Source organism: Coptis chinensis, chromosome 2 (assembly GCF_015680905.1).
Source record: "Coptis chinensis isolate HL-2020 chromosome 2, ASM1568090v1, whole genome shotgun sequence".
NCBI lineage: Eukaryota > Viridiplantae > Streptophyta > Magnoliopsida > Ranunculales > Ranunculaceae > Coptis > Coptis chinensis.
This window is the reverse complement of record NC_141457.1, coordinates 66,571,185-66,596,114: the sequence shown is the minus strand read 5'-3', so window position 1 is coordinate 66,596,114 and position 24,930 is coordinate 66,571,185. Positions and strand designations below refer to the sequence as shown.

Genomic DNA, 24,930 nt, shown 5'->3' with positions numbered 1-24,930 from the left:
TTACTTACTATTTTTTTTCTCCTATTTTTTCTTAATCCTCTGCTTACGTGGACCACCCCAATGAGCCCGAAAAGAGACTGCTATTATATATCTATATCTTAATATTAAAGCTCCCGCAAGGGGTATTTTTCGAGCTCTATTAAAATTCCACGTCATCTTCTATTAAAACGAGAATTTCTCTCCTATTTGAAAAACGAGAATTTCTCTTCTATTATAACAAGAATTCTTCTCATATTAAAACAAATTCTAACACTTTTAATTAAAGCGGGAATCCTTCTCCTATTAAAATGAGAATTCCTCCCCTATTGAAAATTAAGCGAAAATCTAGCGTATCTAATTAAAACGGGAATCATTCTCCTATTAAAACATAATCTATCTTCCAATTGAAAAAACAGGTTTTTAAAACTTAATTTAAAACAATTTGTTATAAAATTAAAAATAGTTAGCGACTAAAACGGTAGTCCCAATTTTTTTTTTAAAATATAAATGTTTTCAAAAGATTCCACAAGGGGTATTTTTCGAGCTCTATTAAAATTCCACGCCATCTCCTATTAAAACGAGAATTTCTCTCCTATTTAACGAGAATTCCTTTTCTATTAAACAAATTCTAGCACTTCTAATTAAACCGGAAATCATTCTCCTATTAAAATGGGAATTCCTCCACCATTGAAAAGGGAAAATCTAGCATATCTAATTAAAATGTGAATTATTTTTTTTATTAAAACAAAGATCTCTCTCCCAATTGAAAAAACGGTTTTTTAAAACTTAATTAAAACGGGTTAGCGACTAAAACCGAAGTCCCAATTTTCTAAAAAAAATCTAAATATTTTCAAAAGAGCCAGTGCGTATGCACGGGCATACAAGCTAGTCTTAATATTAAAGCTCCCACAAGGAGTATTTTTCGAGCTCTATTAAAATTCCACATCATCATCTCCTATTAAAACGGGAATTTCTCTTCTATTATAACGAGAATTATTCTCATATTAAAACAAATTCTAACATTTTTAATTAAAGCGGGAATCCTTCTCCTATTAAAATGAGAATTCCTCTCTTATTGAAAATTAAGCGAAAATCTATCGTATCTAATTAAAATGGGAATCATTCTCCTATTAAAAACAGAAACTCTCTTCCAATTTAAAAAATGGGTTTTTAAAACTCCATCTAAAATAATTTGTTAGAAAATTAAAACGGTGTTTAATAAAAACGGTAGTCCCAATTTTCTAAAAAAATATAAATGTTTTCAAAAAGAGCGTCTATATACACGGACTACAAGCTATATCTATATTTTAATATTAAAGCTCCTACAAGGGGTATTTTTCGAGTTCTATTAAAATTCCACGTCATCTCCTATTAAAACAAGAATTTCTCTCATATTTGAAAAACGGAAATTTCTTTTCTATTATAACGAGAATTATTCTTCTATTAAAACAAATTCTAACACTTTTAATTAAAGCGGGAATCCTTCTCCTATTAAAATGAAAATTCCTCCCCTATTGAAAATTAAGCGAAAATCTAACGTATCTAATTAAAACGGGAATCATTCTCCTATTAAAACAGAATATCTATCCCAATTGAAAAAACGGGTTTTTAAAGCTTAATTAAAACTTCATTTAAAACAATTTGTTAGAAAATTAAAACGGGTTAGCAACTAAAACGGTAGTCCCAATTTTCTAAAAAAAATAAAAATATTTTTAAAAGAGCCGGTGCGTATGCACGGGCCTATAAGCTAGTATATATATAAATTGTTGGGGAATATGGTATAAAAAGTGTGGTAAACAAAATTGCTCATTTAAACAAAATCTAATGTAGTATAGTACTAATAAATTGTATATATACTATTGTCATTCCTTTCCTACTCTTATTATACCTATAGAGATTTAGGAGCCATGCTAGTCTTCCTCAACTCCTTAGTCAAAACTCGATTGAATGAATGTTCTATAATACATACTTGTATGATTCCTCAATGGTATTTACAAATACAGAATTTTATATAATCCTAGATCTTCTACGTACCATAGAAGATGACTCCAGCTCCTCTAAATACTATTCATGTTCACACACAACTGAAAACGCTACATATCAACATCAGTTAGTGTACTAGCCTGCATAGACTTTCCTTGTCTCCTACTCCACACTCTACTACAAACTCATTCTCTCTTCACAAATATTAAATTTTTTTACCTCTCCATTTTTTCAACTCAAAACTCTCTTTCTCTCTCTCATAATTATTATTATCAATTAATAAATAAAATTAAAACAAAAATATATATATATATATATAAAAAGACTAAATTTGTTCTTCTTTAGTCTTTACTTTTTCCCTTTATTTCAATCGGTCTTCTTCGATTTGTTGATCTGCTCTCAAAACCATGTTCATCTTCTTCTCTCTTATTTCCCTATACTCAATTCCCCAACACTGTTGTTGATCCATTTTTCAAACTGTTTACATGAATTAGCTTCGGCTTCAAATTCTAAGACATGGGGCGGGTTTAGAATGATGAAATAGTGAGTGGGTATACTAAAGATTGTTTTTTTATATATTATTTTTGAGATGGGTAAGTGTTTTCCTTGTTTTGGATCTTCTGTAAAAAAAAATGAGAAAAATAGTAAAGATAGTGGGAAGAAGAAAGAGTTTGTTAATAAAGATGGTTCTGTTGCTCAGTCTCATCACAATATCACTAAACTCAATTCAGGTAATTTTTTTTTACTTTTTATTACTGTTGAAATTTTTATATGGTATTGTATGTTTTCATTTGGACTAGATTGGAATTTATTGGGTTGTGATGTATTTTGTAAGTGATCTGATCTTTATGAAATTTATAGATTATGGTAATTAAGATGTTGAGAAGTGGATATTAGCTTAGATATTGTCACTTTGTTTGTTAGTTTAGGATGAGAAGGTGAAATTGTAACATGTAGGTGATCCATTGGTTACTGTATTTATGTAATGAGCAACTTGAGATGGGTCTTGGGTACACTTAACCATCTAGACTAACTTGGTAGTGTGTACATTCACCTCTGAAGAGGTGTCGAATTGGAGTCTTGTTCTTGCCACATGGAAACATGCGGAAGTGTATATATGCAATGCATAAGCTTCTGTTGTTATATTGGGAAATTTTCTTTGTTCCATCTTATACTTTCCCTTTTGTTGGAGCTGATCTAATTAGTGATGCAGACAAATCAAAACCTCGAAATGGTTCTGACTCTAAGAAGGAAACAGGAGGTTCGAAAGATGGTTCCACTGCACATATAGCTGCACAGACTTTTACATTTAGAGAACTTGCTGCTGCCACTAAAAATTTTAGGCCAGAGTGCCTTTTGGGTGAAGGAGGGTTTGGAAGGGTATACAAAGGTCGATTGGAGAGCACTGGACAGGTTAGTTGGGAGTACTGTATTTTCAACTCATGGGTTCTACATTTTGTAACATTCATCTTGATCAAGTTGAGGGTTGTTTCTGAGCCAATTTACTCCATCGGAATGTGTCATGTCTTATGTAGGACTAATTGTGTTTGCAGGTAGTTGCAGTAAAGCAGCTTGATAGGAATGGCCTTCAAGGAAACAGGGAGTTCCTGGTGGAGGTTCTTATGCTTAGCCTCTTACACCATCCTAACCTTGTAAACTTGATTGGTTACTGTGCTGATGGAGACCAGCGCCTTCTTGTTTACGAGTTCATGCCATTGGGATCATTGGAAGATCACTTGCATGGTTAGTTTATGAACCATTTATATGAAGTTGGTTAGCTTGTTCGATATGAGATACCTCTCTAAACCTATATCTGTATTCTCATGCATAAGATGTTCTTTTAGTAAGAGTTATTTTTGTGCAGCAGTGTTATAACCAAGTATGTGGTAACGATTCCCACAAGCTTTACCTAATACGTAATCATAACGTCATTAATTTACAAACAACGCTGAGTAAAAAATTATAATATCAAACGATGGCATTTTACTAAGGCATTAAGTAATGACGTGCTGACCTTCTTTATGGATTATGAATTGCTGGTTATAGTACCACTAGTTTTGATACGGTTCATGTCACTCTAATCCCCGAAAAGGAAGGCACCGAGGGATCTTAAGGATTATAGACCTATTGGTCTCGTTGGGTCTATCTTCAAAATTATTACCAAAGTGTGAGCTTCAAGGTTGAAGGGGGTAATGGGGGGCATTATCTCCAATTTTCAAAACACTTCCTTAAGAAAATGAGCTAGTCAATGCAAAGAGGAAAATGGGAGGAGACATGTTATTCAAAGTGGACTTCATGAAGGCATATGATCATGTTTCTTGGAACTTCCTTGACTTCGCGAGGGAAAAGATGGGCTTTGGAATAGTGTGGTGAAAATGGATAAGGGTGTGTATCTCGATGGATCCATTCTCTACACTAATAAGTGGTGTGCCACGTTGGTTTTTTTCAAAGTGTCCACAGGTTTAAGGCAAGGTGACCCACTTTCACCTTTGTTGTTCATCATTGGCACCAATTGGTAGTTTATGGTCTTCTCAATGGGTTCAAGGCTGCAAATAGGGAGGGTGCTATCTCCATCTCTTAGCTACAATTTGTGGATGATACAATGCTCTTTGCTAGTGCAATGGTTTAGAATCTCTTTGCTTGGATGATCTCTAGTTTGAAGATTAATTTGTCTAAATCCAAAATTTATGGCGTGGCGTAGGTGAATAATTTAGTGGATATAAGCAAATGTCTTGGAGTGTGAGGTGGAGACGTTACCTACAAGTTACTTGGGAGCTAAAAGTAGGTCAAAAGTTATTTGAGGAAAGGTGATTGAGAAAACTGCTTTAAGCCTTGTGGGATGGAAGACTAAGTGCCTATCTAAAGGTAGAAGGTGTACTCTGGTCGAATCCACTTTGAGTAACATTTCTAGCTATTTCTTTTTCTTTGTATCCAATTCATGTGGGGGTGGTGAAGAAGCTTGAGAAGTTATTTGAGGGATTTGTTTGGGGTAGTGGTGGGGAGAAGAGAAAAATTCATCTAGTCAAGTGGGATATTTCTCAATCTTCCATATGAACAAGGAGAGTTGCGGTGTAAACATCTTTTGTCTATGAATAAAGCATTGATGACGAAGTGGTTGTGGATGTATGGGAGGAAGACGAGCATTTGTGGAGAAAGGCAGTGGTGGATAAATACGATGAGGGGGCTAGTAAGAAGCTTACTAAGGAACTTACAAATCTGTATGGGGTCACACTTTGGAGGGGCTTCGGTGGAATGATTTTCTCAAAGATGTTGCTTTCACCAGTTACAGAGGAGTCTATCTCTCTTTGGGATGACATTTGGGTGCAAGAGACCACATTGTGGGAGCAATTTGGCGAAATGTATACGTTGGCCGCTAACAAGAATGCAAAGGTAGAGTGGAATATGATGTTAACAAGGGATTTGAATTACAAGGAGATTGATACTTATGAATCTTTTATGTCTACTATTTATCAAGAGAGGAGGAAGTTGGGGGGGATACGAGGAGATGGGTGTGGGACAATAAAGAGGCGTTCTTAATGAAGTCATTCTACCAAGTGTTCCAAGAAAGCTTGTATTGGAAAACCTAAGAAGAGAGGAGGTGATCCATAACTTTCCTTACAAGAAGATATGGATTCGCTTCCTTTTAGGGTGGCTTTCTTTTGTTGGCTTGCGTTTTTGGAGAGAATTAAAACCATAGATATCTTGAATAGAAGAGGTATGGAACTCCTAAATATTTGTTCTTTGTGCAAAGAGGAAGAGGATAGTGAGGATCCTATTCTTCTCACTTGTGTTTTCTCAAAGAAGGTATGGGAGCTTTTTTCTCGTCTTAAGGGTACCGACTAACATCAAGGTGGTGCTTAGTAGATAGATAATTTTGCTACTGCTTTCTAGCAAGGCCACATGGATTTTGTGGAAAGAGAGAAACACAAGTGTTTTTGAGGAAATGGAACGATATGTTCACAAGGTTGTGGAAGGAATTAAAGGATTAAAGAGGAGCTACATGATTGGGCATGCGCAAATCCTTGCAACCAAGGGGTGACCTATCAAGATTTTATTTGTGTTTGGGACACTCTTGTCTTGTAAAATGGGTTTGTAATTGGGGAGGTAAGTTTGGTAGTTGGTTTCTTGTAGTGTCTTACTACGAGAACCAGTCCTTGTATACTTTTGTAATTTTTGAAGCTCAATGAGTGAATGAATTCTGCCGATAAAAAAAAGTACCACTACGTTTATGGTGCAAAGTTCCTTTGTTAGTTTGCATTGTACTCAATCTGATACTTGTACACCATGAGAAAGGAGATAATTCAGTTGAACTCTGCTACTGGTTTCTTTTCTTTTTCTCCTTCGTATTTAGTTTTTTCAAGAGTTAATGCCATCCCTGTCCTTGAGGATTGCCGTATCTCTGATTTTAAGAGGACAGTTAATGGTAATCTTGGTTTGAATCTGACATTTTATTGCGGGTGATACTGAGCTGATAAGGAGATTGAACCCCATATCTTCTCTAAGGCCAGGTTCAAGCTGTAGAATTTGGACTGTTGCGAAGAACACCAAGGTTCCCTTCAAGGTTATTGCATTTTACTTTTTGTTCGCATCTTGCAGCACATCACCTATCCCTTATTTTCCTAGTAATTGTGCTTGGAGGTTCAAGATCTCGCCTCATGCCTTGGTGTGCTGGACAAGTTTAAATCTTCACCATTTTGATATCATGTAGGGCCAGGAATTTGTGTTGTTAACATGTTGGCCATTTCCTTTTGGACGAGGAATCTTATTTTAGAACTTATTGCATCTCTGTATATGCAATTGGACCTTGTTCAGTTGTACTCTCATCCACCTTCCTTTTAGTTTTGCATGTTTCTTGTTTTTTTCTGTCCATTCGTTAGGGCTAAGGAGGGTGTTTTCCTGTCTGTTGAAAGATCATTGGCATCTTGATCCCCGAGAAGCCACTCCTTGGAGGATAAATTTTGGTGATTCTTCATTTTGCTATTATAAAAGACCTATGGTTGGAGAGAAACGTTAAACACTTTGAGAGAAAATATCTCCCTTTGGAGGAGTTGATCTTTTTTATTGAGGGTGTTATTTTGCTTTAGTTGAATGTCTGTGATTAGTAGAAAACCTTTACTTTGGCATTTGGATAAGAATCATAATAGTTGTCGATTGGAAGATGTCAGGCACGAACTGTAGTACTTGTTTCTTAGATGTTGTTTTGTTGGGTGCCTCTACCCCCCCAAACACACATACCAAGGTTTTGTAGGATAACTCATCTAAGAAACTTGAATCATAGATCAACAATCAACTTGTGTTTGGTGAATTTTCTTGTTTTTACTTTTCTAAAATGGGTATTGCAGGTCTTTGGTCTATTGAGGTTGGATATGGGGTAAAGGAAACACCTAAGCTCAGCGGGGTTGGTGATATTTTAAGTAGCTGTTTAGTTTGAAGATAGAAGAGAACAAACTCAAAGTTTGGACATCTTAGTATACACTATACAGTGTTGACTATTGTAGATTATACATCACTTAAGAATGCAAATATTTTTTAAAAGAGAATGCAGAAAAGTCCATGAATTGAAGACTGCTCTTATTCTTATAAAGATACCAAAGTAACACTTAATTCATTTCTTTCAAAAAAATTTGATGAGGTCGCGAGGAACCAATTTACTGGAGGAAAATCAGGTATTGACAAACAAATTTTGATGATAAGAAATAAAAGATGAAAATTTAAAAACCTGAGCTCAATTTTCTTTAGAATAAATGAATAATACAAACATCAAGATAGGTTTTCTAAAGAAATCTAATCATTTTCTTCTCATTCAAATTGTTATCCCATCTTCAGTAATTTATTCATAGAACAAGGGGAGTGCAAAATATATAGAAAAGGTACTGGAAGTTGAGAGGATCAAGAGCCACCATTAGAGAGATCACATTGCTTTACCAAATTTATCAATGTTTAGATAAGAATCATAAGAGTTGTCGATTGGAAGCTGTCAGGCTCGAACCATAGTACTTGTTTCTTAGATGTTGTTTTGTTGTCATAAATGATCTTTGCAACTTGTCAGATTTTTAATAAGAGAGAAGAAGTGTTATTGTTTTGCTTTTCTACAAAAACCGGTTAGGCAAGTCACCCTGTTTTATTATACATGTGTCATGTTTAAGAGGGTAGTTGACAGATCCCTCAACTCCCCAGTGGTGATTCATTTTGACCTATAAAAAACTGAAAAAAGTTGTTGTTCTACATAGCAGAAAGCATATCTCCATCCTTTTAGTCTGAGGGAATCTATACTTGTCATTGGAAGACATCAGATTTACTTTTAATCTTCATAGCACTTTGTTCCTTGTATCCATATACTTAATTATGTTGTTTTTCTTTTTTCTTTATCATGGTGGGATCGTAACATGGTATTACCTCTTAGTTGAAAGCCACCTAAGATTTAGGAAGTGTATTTGGGAGGATAAAGATGGATTTACTGTGAAATCTTTTACTTGATCTTGGCCAAGGATATGATTTGCTAAATCTTGGGGCTACAAAGAGAGTTATGGGTTTCCCACATAAAAAGATTTGGAAAAGTTCTGTTCCATTTATAGTATCCTTCTTTTGTTGGCTAACTCACTTGGAAAGGATCAAAAGAATTGATTATCTTAACCGAAGGGGCATGAATCTTCCAAATCTTTGCTCTTTGTGCAAGGGGATGGAAGAAAGTATCGATCATCTTCTTGTGAATGTCCCACTAACTACAGATGTATGGAGTTTATTCTTATATTCATTCCATAGACCTTGGGACTCCCCATCAGATGTTAAGAGGCTTTCATGGAATGGATTGTGGGTCCATTGTCTAGCAAGGCCAAGTGGTTAGTGGATCATATTGTTAGTGTGATTGTTTGGACAATATGGAAAGAGATAAATTTGAGGATCCCCGAGCATAAAGGGAAAGAATTACACGAGACAGTGGAAGAGGAGAGGTGCTGTTTGATTTGGCAAATGCTTGTCCAAGCTTTCGGGGAGTGGAAAGTAATTTGTAAGTCAAGGGTTTAACTGAGTATGATCTAGTAGCATCTTGTTACCGAAAATCTTCTTTTGTAACTTGTGTGATTTTCTACTTTGGAGTTGAATGGATTGAATGTTCACTGGTAAAAAAAGTTGAAAGCCATGTAAGGTGAGATTTCAACAATTAACCCGATCCATGGGTTGGGATTTTCAAGTGGTGGTAATGGGTAACTCATGTATAGTTATGAACCATTAAAAGTGAAACTGCCTACTTTTGTTATATCGTTTTCATTTCATTTTCATTTGTCATTTATGCTAGTCCTTGGTAACTTGAGAGGATGGTAGGGGTTCGGTTCAAACTTCAAAGTTGGCAAACATTTCATAGTTTCATTGTCTGGGTACATTGGAAAAGTGTGGGGGACTGGTACTATTGGTTGCAAAAACCAATGTGGATATCCTAACTTTAGTTGGAGGCTTGGTACACCAAATACTTTTGATAGAATCATATGGATCTATGATGCACGGATACGGATACGGATACGGGTACTGATACGGTGACATTGGTATGGGGTACGATACAACTTTTTTGAAATATTAGGATACGGGTACGGCCTATGGGTACGGCTAATTAATATGAATATTTTAAAATATATGTTGAAAATCATGTTAGTAGTTCTTTGAGTAAAGTTAGTCAAGAATATGTGAAAAACTATTATAACACATGTCAAAGTCAATACAGCTTGAAGCCTCAAGAACAATTTACATTTTAATGTTGTAGAACTATCGGATCAGGACTATTTCAGGGATTCCAGTACCCTAGAAGTATCCTAAAAGTATCCAGTACCCGTATCGGTATCGTACCCGACCGATACGGGTGCAATGGCATTTTAGGAGTATCCGTGCATCATTAGATATGGGTAGATTGCGTGCGTTCAAGGCTCAGTATATAAATGAGTGAAATTAAATTTAGATTTGGGTGAAATGGAGTTGGAGTTTCGTAGGAAAGTTTGCTAAGTTACTATTTGCTTATGAGGTTTCATCGGTTCTTGCACAAAAAAGTCTCACTGTTTGAATTTTTTTTTCTGGTACTATGTATATAATAATATAATATAAGAGAAAGAAAGCAATGGAAGCATAGAAAGCCCAATTTTTTTTCAACTAAGTAAGAGAACAAAGAGAACAACAATTTCACTAACTGAAGACAATGGTCTGAGTTTTTTTATAGAGGAAAAAACATGCTGTGTAATATATTCAGTAGTACTTGTATTTTTCTGATCGTTAAAATGTTTGAGCGTTAAACTTATCTTACTAACGACTAGATTGTTATCCCTATGGGTATTCAGTCTTTGATCCGTCTGAAATTGGATTGCTTTAACGTCTAATGGAGTTAGTGTTACATAGATACAATTTGTATCTCTTGTTTGACTGGGAATGATGTCTTCAAGTGCCCCAAATAAATTTATGATTTTTTTTTTTCTTTTTTCTTGATCGGTAAAATGTGAAGTGTATATGTATAATCATAAACCCAAACTTTGTAGGATGAGATATCCCACTCAGATAAAGGGAAAGACAAACATATATATATACAAGTTAATCTATGTACTAATAAAATAGGGATCCCAATAAAATAATTACAAGTTTCTTGTTCATCTAGATTATTTAACTGATTCTTTCTATTTTCAGATCTTCCACCCAACAAGGAAGCTCTGGATTGGAATACAAGGATGAAGATTGCAGCTGGGGCAGCTAAGGGTTTGGAATACTTGCATGATAAAGCAAACCCTCCTGTAATTTACAGGGACTTCAAATCTTCAAACATCCTTCTAGATGAAGAATATCATCCAAAGCTCTCAGATTTTGGGCTTGCAAAGCTAGGTCCTGTTGGTGACAAGACCCATGTTTCCACAAGAGTAATGGGAACCTATGGGTATTGTGCTCCAGAATATGCCATGACTGGCCAACTTACCTTGAAATCTGATGTGTACAGTTTTGGTGTGGTCTTCCTAGAACTGATCACAGGGCGTAAGGCAATCGACAACACCCGCGCTCCTGGAGAGAATAACCTGGTTGCATGGGTAAAGTGGCGTCTTCCCTCTTTACTTCCCTTTTTATTCCATCACTTGTTTTGGGAAATGAATCTATTTAGATCTATATTAGTAAGCAACGTCTTCATAATTACTTGGTGTAACGAAAATTTTCTCTTTTGCTTAAATGCAACTCTCTTTTATAGAAATGGTTTTTGGTTCTAAAAGTTGCTGTTGATTATATAGTTTTTGTTCAGTAACTCCTGTGAAAGATAAGATAACATCTTATATCATCAGATTTATTTAAGATAGTTTGTATGTATAGTAGGTTCTATTCTTTAATAGATTAAAGATGTTTTTTGTAATTACCAAAAAAATTACATCAACTCTTTATTTCATTAACCATTAGCAAGAAGAAATTATTTAACGACCCCAAACCCATACACCCAAGACAGTCCCACCTAAATCAACCAGCAAAGATGTCCCCAGAACACGACAATCAAAACACCTAAACCTAAATTAGCTTGTGGCAGTTGTCATGTCCCTTTCAAATGCTCATAATCTCTGATCCGTTTTGCAGCTATGAATCTATTAAAAACTCTTGCGAAGATAGTAAACTTCGCAATCATTTACTTAATATGTAACTTTATAGTTGTATTTTAATGATACTTCCCAAAGAAGTTTTACTTTATTCTTAAGATTTCCTCCATGCCTTTTAAGTTTGTAAGTGTAATTAATGAGCAATGATGGAAAGAAGATATAAGTATTGTTATTTGGGTTATTCATCTACTCTTTCAAGAAGTTCTTCGTTGTTTTTCTAGAACTTGTGTCTGTTTCTTGCTCTGATATTGTTAAAATCCTATGAAGTCACTGCTTCAACATCAAGTACTTCACTTGTGCTGTTCTCTTGTTTGACCGAAGTATTTTATAACTGAATCAGCATTTTTTTTTCTTTGTTCCATTCTCTGGGATACAACTTTTACAGGCCCGACCACTTTTCAAGGACCGCCGGAAATTTCCAAAGATGGCTGATCCACTATTGCAGGGCCGTTATCCAATGCGTGGTCTTTACCAAGCTCTCGCTGTTGCAGCAATGTGTCTGCAAGAGCAAGCTGCTACCCGGCCTCTTATTGGTGACGTTGTAACTGCTCTCACATATCTAGCTTCTCAAACATACGACCCAAACGCAGCTGCTGCTCAAAATAACAAAGTGGGCCCATCTACCCCCAGGAGCAAGGATGGTCACAAAAGCAGCTTTGGAAGTGGATCAAATTACCAAGATGAGGTTGTGAGTGGTGGACGACGTGGATCACAGTCCCCTCATCAAGATTCTCCAAATTTTAGACACAAAGATCTTGTCCGAGGGGTAAGCTTTGGTGCAGAGGTTGGGAGAGGTGAAACCGGTGGTGGGTCTGGGAGGAAATTTGGGTTGAATGAGACTGAGAGGCAGGACTCACAGAAGAACAGTCCTGCTTATGCAGGAAGAGCAAGGGATACACCAAAGCATTTCAATCGTGATGTAGATAGAGAACGTGCTGTTGCAGAGGCCAAAGTATGGGGTGAAAATTGGAGAGAGCGAAAGCGTTCAAATACAATGGGTAGCTTCGATAGTACAAATGAGCCATGAGGTAACTGATTCTCATACCTAAATCACAATTCATCTTGCTCTTGGCCATCAGGAGAGAAATACTCTTCTATCTTTTCCATCCATCCTTTGTTGTAAGGAAGAAGAAATGGTTATGTCTTGGTTTCATCTTCATCTACAACCAGGGAATAAGGGAGTCCTCCACATAGAGTATTGTTGTTTGACCTACAATTCCCCACTGCTGATGCTCCAGTTAACATGAAAGATTATTGAAAGTGAACAGATTGAGAAGGGCCAGAGGGAATATAAATGTGATTCTAGACACCACGGATAGCCGAAAGCATACATGCCAGACTAGTGTTCAATCTGTATTTAGGCATTTTATTTTATTTTTTATCTTTTCACCACGACAGATAAGAAGTGGATGTTGGATGAGAATTGATTTTCCCCATAAGCTCTCATCGGGTGTATTTAGGTCCGGTTTGGGTGACTTATTGTTCTATATTTATGCTTGTTACAGTGTTCTGTGTATGATTCTGTGTATGATTCTCAGACTCGTGATTTTGGGTTTATACATAATATTCTTCCTTTGAAATTGGCTTCTCTATTGAGTTGTACTAGATTTTGGACCCGGGCATACGCTCGGAATCTATTAAATATTTTGTGTGCTGAAAAGGCTTTACAAAATGTCTCACACAAATTTTCGAATCAGAATATATTTTTATTAAAAATAAATAGAAATACGTTAATGACCAGCGATTATGGTGCATAATTACTTGGAAACTAAGGGATCAAATTGAGATAGTCTCTTCACTTTGTGGTTTATGATATTAATCTGTAATTTTCAAATAAAATTATTTTAAATTCTATCTAGGTTGTATAATAGTTTTCTTAGATTTATGGTGATTTAGCGGCAAATTTTCAAATAAGAATATATTTTTATTGAAAATAAATCGAAATACGTTAATGAGCAACGATTATAGTGCATAAATACTTGGAAACTAAGGGTTCAAATTGAAATAGCCTCTTCACATTGTGGTTTAGAATATTAATCCGTAATTTTCAAATAAAATTATCTTAAACTCGATCTAGGTTGTATAATAGTTTTATTAGATTTATGGTGATTTAGCGGTAAATCATCATCATTTGGCTTACGTAATGTGTACAGATCATTAAAACAGATTGATTGTTTCCATATCCTCAAAGAATACACTACTCCCACTTGAAAAGATTTTTCACATGAGCGTGTCCTACGAACGGGTGTCATTATATTAAATTATTCTAAAAAATATTAGCAACTATGCATAGCTATGAGATATGAAAATTATACTAATTACTCTATAAAAAGGAAGCACCAAGCCTTGATAAAACTTATCGACTTCTTTTTATTGTTAGGTTTAATAATAGAAGTTTGATTGAAGCTTTGTGAGAATGCCCAATATGACAAATATAATATTGAAGCTACTTGAATAGCAAGACATTCCCAATTACAATAAAAGAATTATAATAAACACTATTTAAAATGCAAAACTATATTTGTCAAGACATTTATTCCCTCTACATATAATACAAATATGTTTTAGGATTATTAGTTCAATGCATTTGCATCAAGTTTTTTATTTTCCATTAATTATTCTTTAATGTTAGTTTAATGTAGTACGTTGCATCCAATTTCCAATTTCTCATTAATTATTCTTTGAGTTTAGTTCAATGCAATTGCATCAAGTTTCTAATTTTCCGTTAATTATTATTTGAGGTTAGTTCAGTGCAATTGCATCCACTTATTTATGATTTCCTGTTAGTTATCCATTAAGGTTAATTCAGTACAGTTGCATCAAGTTTTCGATGTTTCGTTAATTAGTCTTTGAGATTAGTTAATTGCATTTGCATCCAGGTTCCAATCTCCTGTTAATTACTCTTTGATGTTAGTTCAATACATCTGCATCCAGTTTCTGATTTCCCGTTAATTGCTTTTCTAAGTTAGTTCGATAGTTTACAATTTGTTTGCATAGATGTAAGAGTCTGTTTTTATAAACTCACTTTCGTTTTGGGTTCCTAATTACTCGTAATTACTAATGTGAGAAGGCTAAAAAAAGTGGACATTTATGCTTTGAGGTCAGTGTGATACAGTTACATCCGACTTTCGATTTCTAGTTAACTATTTTTTTAGATTATTTCAATGCATTTGCATCCAATTTCTGATTTCCCGTTAGTTAATTTCTGATTTTAGTTTAATGCAGTTGCATCCAGTTTTTGGTTTTCCATTAATTATTTTTTGAGGTTAGTTCAATGCAGTTGCATCCAATTTCCGATTTTATGTTAATTGTTCTTTGAGGTTAGTTCAATGCATTTGTATCAAGTTTTTGATTTCTCGTTAATTATTTTTTGAGATTAGTTCAATGCAATTACATCAAATTTATAATTTACCGTTAATTACTCATTTAGGTTAGTTCAGTGCAGTTTCATTTATTTTTCAATGTTTCATTAATTAGTCTTTGAGATTAGTTCATTGCATTTAGATCTAGTTTCCGATTTTCTATTAATAACTCTTTAAGATTAGTCCAATACATCTGCATCTAGTTTATAATTATTTATGTTTTGAGGTTAGTTCGATACAATTATATCCGATTTCTGATTTCCCGCTAACTATTCTTTAAAGTTATTTCAATGCATTTGCATTTAGTTTCCGATTTCCCACCAATTATTCTATGAGGTTAGTTCAATACAGTTGCATTCGGTTTTTGATTTTATGTTAATTATTTTTTGAGTTAAATTCAATGCATTTGCATCCAGTTTTCGGTTTCCCATTAATTATTATTTGAGGTTTGTTTGATGTATTTGCATACCGTTTCCGATTTTCCGTTAAATATTTTTCAAAGATTTGCATCCAATTTATAATTTCCCGTTAGTTATTCTCTGTCATTAGTTTAATGCAATTTGCATAAAGTTTCCGATTTCCCATTAATTACTCATTGAGCTCAGTTATGTATTTGAATCTAGTTTTCGATTTTCTTATAATTATCCAATGTGGTGTGTAATACAAATTTCTACTGATCCATCTGTAGTGTCATTGCAAACATGACATAAAAAATAAATTATGCTTAATTTACTATGTGGGATCATCGAAGATTATCCAGTTCCCGATTTCCCGTTAATTATTCTTTAAATTATGCATGACTCATTATGTGAAATCTTCAAAGATTATCTACGAAAGGGTGCTGTTATATTAATTATTCTGAAAAATATTTGCAAATATGTAAAACTATTATATATTGATATTATATGGATCACTCAACCAAATTTCTTATAACGTGAAAATCTCACTCTCCATTAAAAAAAAAACATAACTCGCATTTGATAAAACTCTTCAACTTCATTTTGTTGTTTAATAATAGAAGTTTGATTGAAGTTTTATGAGATTGCCTAATAAGAAGAAGTTCATATATATTGAAGCTACTCGAATAGCAAGGAGTTCTCAATCATACGGAAAGACATAATATAAACATCATTTTAAATGCAAAACTATACTTATCGAGACATTCCCATAACATATAACCCAACTATATTTTGAGGTTAGTTCAATGCATTTGCATACAGTTTCTGATTTTCCGTTATTTATATTTTGAGGTTAGTTCAATGCAGTTGCATCCAATTTTCTATTCCTGTTATTTATTTTTTGAGATCAGTTCAATGCAGTTGCATCCAGTTTCTGATTTCTCGTTAATTATTCTTTTCGGTTAGTTCAATACATTTGCATCCAATTTCCTGTTAATTGTTCTTTGATGTTAGTTCAATGCATTTGCATCCAGTTTTTGATTTTTCGTTAATTATTATGTGAGATTAGTTTAATGCATTTGCATCCAGTTTCCAATTTTTCGTTTATTATTTGATAAAGTTGCATTTGCATAAAGTTTCTGATTTCCTGTTAATTATTGTTTGAGGTTAGTTCAATGAATTTGCAACTAGTTTCCAATTTTCCGTTAATTATTTCTTGAGGTTTTGCATCCAGTGTATTTTTTGAGATTAGTTCAATGCAATTGCATCTGGTTTCCGATTTCTCATTAATTATTTTTTAAGATTAGTTCCACGCATTTGCATTATGTTTCCAATTTATAATTAATTTTTTTTTAGGTTAGTTTAATGCAGTTGCATCTAGTTTCCGATTTCTTGTTAATTTAATCTTTGAGGGTTAGCTCAATGCATTTACATCCATTTTCCGATTTTTAGACAATTATTTTTTGATGTTAGTTTGATGTATTTGCATTCAAGTTTTGATTTTCCATTAATTATTATTTGAGGTTAGTTTAATGCAGTTGTATCCATATTTCGATTTTCTATTAATTACTTTTTAAGATTAGTTTAATGATTGCATTTGCATTCAGTTTCCGATTTTCCGTTAAATATTATTTGAGGTTAGTTCGATACATTTGCATCCAGTTTTCGGTTCCCCATTAATTGTTTTTTGACGCTAGTTTTATTCAGTATTATACATATTTTAAAATATTTGTCATTATTGTTTTGCCGTTATTATTATTTTTATTTTTATTTTCTATTATATATTTTATGATGTTATTTTTTGTATAATTGTTTTTAACTATGTTTTGATGCTGTGTTAAGGATATATTTGTAATAAGTTAGTGTTTTATCATAGACACTAAAATTGTATGATTTGTAATAGAGAATTAGTTTTTACAAATCACCTATTTTTTAGCAATTTTTTTTATTTGATCAAATATATAAGAATTAGAACACTAAAAGTGTTTGATTCGTAATAGGAAATTATTTTCTACAAATCATTTAATTTTTAGCAATTTTGTTTTTTATTTGATCAAATATATAAGAATTGGAAATACACTCAAACTCTCCAAAGAGGTTCCATATATGTGGAATTGTAGGCTATTAGAAGATACTATCTTTCATATTGCCACATAGGATAGAGAAAAGACTAATTATCATATTAGAGTGCCACATAGGAGAGAGAAAATCTTCTTTTAAAGATATCTGCTTTAGTATATAGATAGTAGATAAGGATATATCTCTATTACTAAGAGCATCTCTAGCTGGTGGTAATATCATCTCCAAATTTGAAGGCGAAATTTGAAGAAATTGGACACAAATTTTGACTAACTCTAGGTGGTCGCAAATGTCGGACGCAAATTTGATTGTAGGGTTTACCACGCGCGCCATTGGTAATGTCGCGCACCAATATTACTGTCGTGCGCCATTAGTACTGTCGCGCGACTTTACCAATGTCTCGTGCTATGATTGTTTAAATGTCGTGTGACAGTCGGACTATTGTCATTTCACACATTTGTTTTCAACATAGTTTCTCTAGTTCTAACAAAAAAATGGATTCCGATGACGAATATGTCTATAATAACCAAACAAGATGGAGTGGTGATGGTGAGGAAGATCAAAACAATGGTAATAGTGCACTGGTTTGGAGCAATCCCATGGGTGATCTAGATGATGAACCAGGAACTTCTGGAGCTGGAAACCAGGGAGTTGAGCCGGATGATCCATTGCTGCTTCAGTATCAGCAAGCCGATTTTGAATTTCTTGCTAAGCCTATGGATTTCAGCCATCTTAGACTGGTATCTAGGAGGTGGCATGATAACCATGTCTCAAGAGTTGTTCTTGAACAACATATATGTATTTTAATTTTATATATTAGCAGTAGTATTTAACTTTAGTAGTTAAATACGTACATTTTTATTTTTATTTTTTTAATTTAGTTTCATTTTGCGTACATCAGAGATGCGTTATGTATTGGGTTCGGTGCACTCCACGTGCGCTTAAGATGTGGCGGGATGATATTAAAAAAGTCGGTGCACTTGACCATGTTAGAGCTTGCAATTCTAGCGACTCCCTTCGGTCATCTAGTTAACATACTTTACAATAAGATTGATGTTCAGGGAGTTATCAATGGTTTAATTGAAATATGGTGGGATAGTATGTACACATACTTTTCACTTCCCTCAGGGAGAGTTGGGCTTCATTCCACTAGATTTTTGTATGATATCTAGTTTGAGTATAGGATTAGGTCATCCGTTGAGATGTAGCACTAAATTTCAAAGTTGTGCCCAAATGATGACTTTCTTCCCTTGTCTGATTGAGGAGTCATATGACAATGCTAGTGTTAAGATTTCTGGTATCAAGGCTGCATAGATTACACCGTTGACTAATGATATGATGGGTTGCAGTTTTTAATAAACTATTTTTCACTTGATTCTGATGATGGTCAAACACATGTTGATGAGTATGTATTTGATGGGCGTCTTGTTTCTTCCTTCTGGCTATTCCACGATTAACTTGGGGTATCTAGCCAACTTTGAGCACTTGCATGAGTTAGGCGGTATTGATTTTGGTGGAGCCATATACTGTAATTTGTTGCATTATTTAGATAAGGCTTCTCGACAGACTGGTGCTGTCACTAGTTGATAAGCACCCAAAACTGTAATATTAAACCCCGATAGACATAACATTTTGGTCGATTATGTGTTTAATAATCATGTAATAATTATATTTTCGTACTTTTGCAGGTTTCCGCAATTAAAATGAATATAATGATAAAACATGCATCAAAGTACGGGAATACTGGAATATTTGAAGTTTCCCACTCAACCCTCGTGAAGCCCAACAAAGCTTGACTAAAGCCGAAGTTTCCAAAAGAACAAAACCAGTGCAGAACGGGTCCACATATAAAGAAGCAGCAAACTTCCGAAGCTCAAATCGGATAAATCTAGATGCCGACATTGGCTAGTGAAGCTGCCATAGCGACCCGGGCGACGAACTCTGCGCAAGGACAGAAAGTCATAAAAACGCCAAAATCGACGCCGCCACTGGACATACTAAGTGGACCCATTCTGCGGGCCCAAAGGCATGACGAGTCAGCATAGGCATGTGGCAAGTGATGAGTTCAATTTGGTGCCACCTTGCAAGAGGAAAGACACGTACCAATTCAATGTTTGAATTGAATTGGGCTAAAAGACGAAAATAAAACATATAAAGACAAAACCTTATAAGCTAAAGGACAAACTTTAATTACCTAATTGAAAAGTTCAAAACTGATTAATTGTTAGGATTTCAATTAGGTAACAAACAAACCTGATTAATTGTTAGGATTTCACGTGAAGGGTCTTCCGCCTATATATATGAGGGGGTAGCCTTCATTATTTTCCCTTCAGCATTTTCATGATTTAGCATCCGCTTAGCTTTAGTTCGTTTTCTTTCAGTACTTACATTCTGTCATTTCCATTTCAGCAGCTTAAATACTGTAAGTTATTTTACCCTTAATAGCAGTCATTTCTTTTCTAGTGTAATTCCTGTCATGCATTTATTTACTTAATGTATACAGCAAGTTTTATTATTCCATCTATGACCATGAGCTAATCCCCCCCTTCAAGGGGAGGGTTATCTTTGCTTCGATGTGAAAATCGGATTGACTCTTTAATATTCTAGAATCACTACTTAGGATTTAGGCATAGATTAGACATCCGGTCCCAAAATGACCGAGATCGTACCAATTTGAGATCTTTGATGCTCGAGCAGGTCGTCGTGACCTAAAATGTCTGTAGCGACTCTGCAGTGTCGACGACTCTCCAATTTGTCCAGCTGATGTGAAATCGAGCCAGGAGCTGAAATAATATACCAGAGATGAGATATTAGTTAAACTCCTTATGCTAGTGCAATGCGACCTAGAGATGTGGGCATGCGCTAGGGATCAATACTCGACGTCGTCTCCGAACAAGAGAGGAATTAGAGATGTAGTGATGTAATAGTAAACTGTTGAAAAATGATTCTTGCATGAGCATGATTAACTCTCTCTCCCTGTTTCTCCATCTTTGTTTACCTATATCAAAATCACCGTAGTAATTTACATTAATTGCACTACCGTTAATTTAATTAAATCCAACTAAAAAACCTAAAATCTTACTCACCAAAAGTTGTAATTCCAGTTGTGAACCTTTTCCGAGCCCTAAGGTTTGGACGATCCCTTACTCGACCTATCCTACCAAACCCACGTGAGTAAGGTAACTTGACTAAAATGTACGACTATACGGACGTTGAACTTTGGACTTTGGACTTGGGTCTTTGGACTTCGGACTTTGGACTGTGGACCTCGGACTTAAGAAAATATGTAACTGAAATCAATAAACGTGCATTATGAAGGTTTTATCACTAGTCCCCAGCTGGGAGGGTCATTCTCTTAGAGGTATGGTTTTATGAGTATTTCCGTGTTGCAAATCCTATCCTAACAGAGTACACCAATGAGAGGCCTAGGCTCAGGGCTTGGCACGGACCTCGTCAAGCTCGTCTAACTAGTGAGATTAGTTATAACATAACTTCTGTCCGAACCCAGATCGAGCTTAGCACACAGGCTTCTATTGTTTGGAGGCCTTGGCGGACATTTGTGCACGTCGACGCGAATGATTGTAGATACACATTGTTCATTTCTCATAGGAGAATGATATTCACTTGCGGGAGTGATATGGAGTGGTATTTATGGGATAGATGTTACAGACAGCTCACACCATGCTCTGGTATCTTGATCTGCTAACCCATGTATCAGAGGCTAAGGACATGACCGTATATCAAGTCATCGAAAGAAACGTGGATTGGAGTTGACCAGTAGCTTCTGACCTAGTTACATTGCAGACTTATGAGCAGTATTACCGTTATTGGTTTAAGGCATCTATTGGTCATTTGCTCCCAACTATGGGTTGTATAGGCAACATTCATATGGTTAACATAATGGGTGTCAGACGTGAATATCAGATTGGCCAGCCATCATAGCTGACGTTTTAGCAGGGACCTGTACACACATTGTTCCAGCGCCAGATCCCCCTTAGTCAGAGTGGCCTTGGGTTTTCAGTTTGAGTGATCTGAGTGGCCAGATGATTTACCATCTTATTTCTTCTATTGATGGCACTTGCGTCGTACAGTTAGAGCCTGACCTTGGACATCTACATCTGGTAATTATTTTTATTGGTTTTGGTTTATTATTTTTGTTTATTATGAAAATATCATAAATTATTAATGAATAATTATTCCAGGATGAGCTACGCACGAGATATGAGACAAGCATTAGTGTAAATGATGGCATGCGCTCCTCAGTATTCGCTTACAGTGTTGAGAGAGAGAGACTTCTTTCCTAGGCTCATGTGGATTATGATAATTTGCAACGCTAGGTTGATGAGTTACAGGTTCAGCTTGATCACACTACTGTACATCATGAGAGTTCATCACATGGATAGACAGAGAGTTTAGCACAAGGACAGTCGAGGAGGAGTTCACGACAGAGGAAGAGTATGTAAGAAGTGAAGACTTGATAATTTATAATATTAAGTTTGTTGTATGACGATTATTATTATGTTGTGTGATTTAGAACGGTTCATTTGATCATTTTGATAAGTTCTAATTTACTTCCTTTGATCAATTTAATTTAGTAAATGAATTACAATTTTTATTAATAGAACGACAACTAATACATGATTGCAAAAACATAAAATAAAAATAAATAAATAAAAGATAATTATTACATATCACCCTTATTACATACTACTAGAGTTACTCTAGTTATCAAGTTAGTCATCATTGACTCCTTCGTCCTCGGAAGCTTCATTTGTACTACTTGATCCAGCCATTTTTTTCATATTTAACTACAATTGTTTCTTGTTTTAGCTCTAAAACCCTTCACGTACGAGGATTGAGTTTGTTGAGTGACATTGCCAACAACTTAGTCTTATTTAATTTTCCTCCTTTCTAATACGGAGTTTTTCTTGCTTAAAAAAAAAAAAAAAATTGTCTTCTCTTGCTTCAATTTCATCATAGTTTGAAATTGCCTATCTAGAATCTCTTCTCTATGTCTTCGACTTTCTTTAAAAGCATGAAGAAATTCATCCATATTTTTAGCAGTGGATGCAACATTACCCTCGACAGTAGAATCAATTTTCTTGTTCTTCTCAATTTATTTGCTCTGCTTCCTACCAATCGACCTCTCCAAAAAACCTTTGGTACTGCTAGGATCGTATTCCGAGTACAGTGAAGGTGAAGGGTTAGAGTGAGGCGTTGAAGGGGTTGATAATGAAGAATCGAAGCCTTCAAGATCTCTGGATCTTGCTTTCTTCTTTAGTCTTGGAGAAAGCGTTTCGTTGCGAAACTGAGTTCTTTGCCACTTTGGCGTATGTATAACACCCTGAGTTTTATTAATTATATTTTCCTAGTACAATAAATAATAATAATAATAAAAATGGATAAAGATTATAAAGAGATAGGGTAAAGAGGATAAACTCCATTCCCTATTTTCGGGGGGTTTTCAAATAAAAAAAAAATGGAAAACACGTAAGAGTTTATGGGGAGAGTTTAAACACAGAGGGAAAAAAAAAAGAGTTATACTGAGAGAGGAAAAGGAAGATTTTTTTTTTCTGATAGCTGATATCAGTGGGTAGCAGGAGCGTATCACGGGTGAGTAGTTAGTTTTTCTACTTCACCGGTATACAGAAACAATTTTATTTTCCAATGTTTTCACTCAGTTTACTGTTCATTCTTCTTCGTCCTGTGTCGTTATTGTTAAACTGGTTAAATATTAGTATATTGTTTTGTTATTATTGAAACTGTCGGAACTGGTGGAACTCTGAAAATGAAGTGCTGAAGCTTTATGGGCCTGTTAATGGCGGCGCGAGACCAAACTAACATTTGTACTATATATCGTTGAAACTGCTATACTGTTGTTGTGTGGGTTGTTTTTTTTTATTTGGTTGATGTCGGGGGTTTAGAGATGGATGTCGGGTTTAGAATCGGTGGTTGGGTGTTGTTGGGTTGAAATTGGGTGGGCTGTTGGAGCTTGAAAGGCCGTTAATGGTGGCCAGAGAAATCGCCCAGTAGCTTAGATTATTTGAACTTTGTTGTTGTGGTTTTGGTTGAGTACTGGAATGGATTATGGGTGATGGGGTAGTGTAGTGTGTGTGTGAGGGCTATTAATGGTGCTGTTAAAGCTCCCAAGCTTTGTTAATGGCGCCGACCGCGAATTTGGAGGAGTGGGGGAATCGGGTTATGATGGTATCGATAGATGATGATTTTTCATGAGGTTAAAACCGTTGGGTTTAGAGGGGCCAGATATGGGTGGTTGATGGTGGTTGGTCAGTGGAAGTGGTGGAGGAGAGGCTGCTAGTGAGGGAGGAAGACGACCTATTTGGTCGGTTGGGCTTGGGCCTAACATTAGTTAGTTGTTAGGCCGGATTCTATTATTTTTGGGTTGGGCCTAAATCTATTTTTTTGTTTTGGGCCGAAACCTATTAGTTTTGGGCCAGTTCTATTTTGGATGGGTGATGTCCATAGAACTTAAAATAAATCCAAGTGGGTCAGGTTATAAATCTATGGGCTTAAGTTTAGATTGGGCTTGGAAAAGACTAAACACTTTAGGCCTTAGTCTTTGGGTTTTTGGTTAGATGAGTTTAGGACTGGTTGACTGCTGTTGACCCTTGGTAGGTTGACTTTGACCAGTTGACCAAGTTTGACCTTTGACTCGACAAATGATTAAGTCTATTATGATAGGACTAGGGCTATTAGCGTGTTTGGCGTTAGGCTAAGACTTTATATATATACGTGTGTACGTGTATTAACCAATATGTGATATATCAGTCTTTTATGATATACGACGCTATGACACTTAGACATCAATCTATATTAATAACGCGTAAACAATAATACAAGAAACAATATACTCTTCTGTTCTCTAAAATAACATATGCAATAAAATTCAATAGTGTTCTTAACAAATTTACCACACCCTTTTAGAATATCTCCATGCCCCAAGTTTTGGAAATGAGATTTTATGACTGAAGATGTCATGTGATGGGTGGGTATTCATTGACTGTGCCATGAATGACCTAGGTATTCATTGAATGTGACGAGCATGACCTAAGGTACATAGGTACTAAAGGGTGGGTGTATAAGAAAAGTAATTAACTAATTAATAAGAGAAATTAATTTGATTGTGCGAGTGTTCTTGGGTTTACATTTGAATACCTATATGATATCTACATATGTTATATAAAATTTCTAACTTTCATTTGCAGGAGGGTAGGACTTAATAATATTTTGTGCAGGGACGCTGTCCTACCATTATACTGAAGTGGATATCGGTGAGATTTAATTCAATTATTAAGTAATTAAGGTGGGTTATTATAATGAGTTAATAGAATGGAAGTCTTGCTTGGGAAGAAACTATGCCGGTTGAAATGACGGAACTACCTGTCTTCTAAGCTGAGAATGATTAAGTTATGGAAAAATATAAAGTGATTGTTTGGATAATTAAAGTATGACATTGTATTTATGTTGTTAGTCTACTCATACCAGCAAATTCCATTTTGCTGACCCATG

The 24,930-nt window shown here is 35.1% G+C and overlaps 1 protein-coding gene across 1 annotated transcript; it reads left to right on the top strand.

Moving 5' to 3' along the window:
* The first annotated feature begins 2,266 nt into the window (after nucleotides 1-2,266).
* LOC147517268 (serine/threonine-protein kinase PBL27-like) lies at nucleotides 2,267-13,141 on the top strand. Its single transcript, XM_086589578.1, has 5 exons — nucleotides 2,267-2,693; nucleotides 3,176-3,375; nucleotides 3,516-3,705; nucleotides 10,621-11,012; nucleotides 11,947-13,141. The coding sequence occupies exons 1-5, from the start codon at nucleotides 2,552-2,554 to the stop codon at nucleotides 12,586-12,588; spliced, it is 1,566 nt and encodes a 521-aa protein (XP_086445704.1). The 5' UTR covers nucleotides 2,267-2,551; the 3' UTR covers nucleotides 12,589-13,141.
* The last annotated feature ends 11,789 nt before the right edge of the window (nucleotides 13,142-24,930 follow it).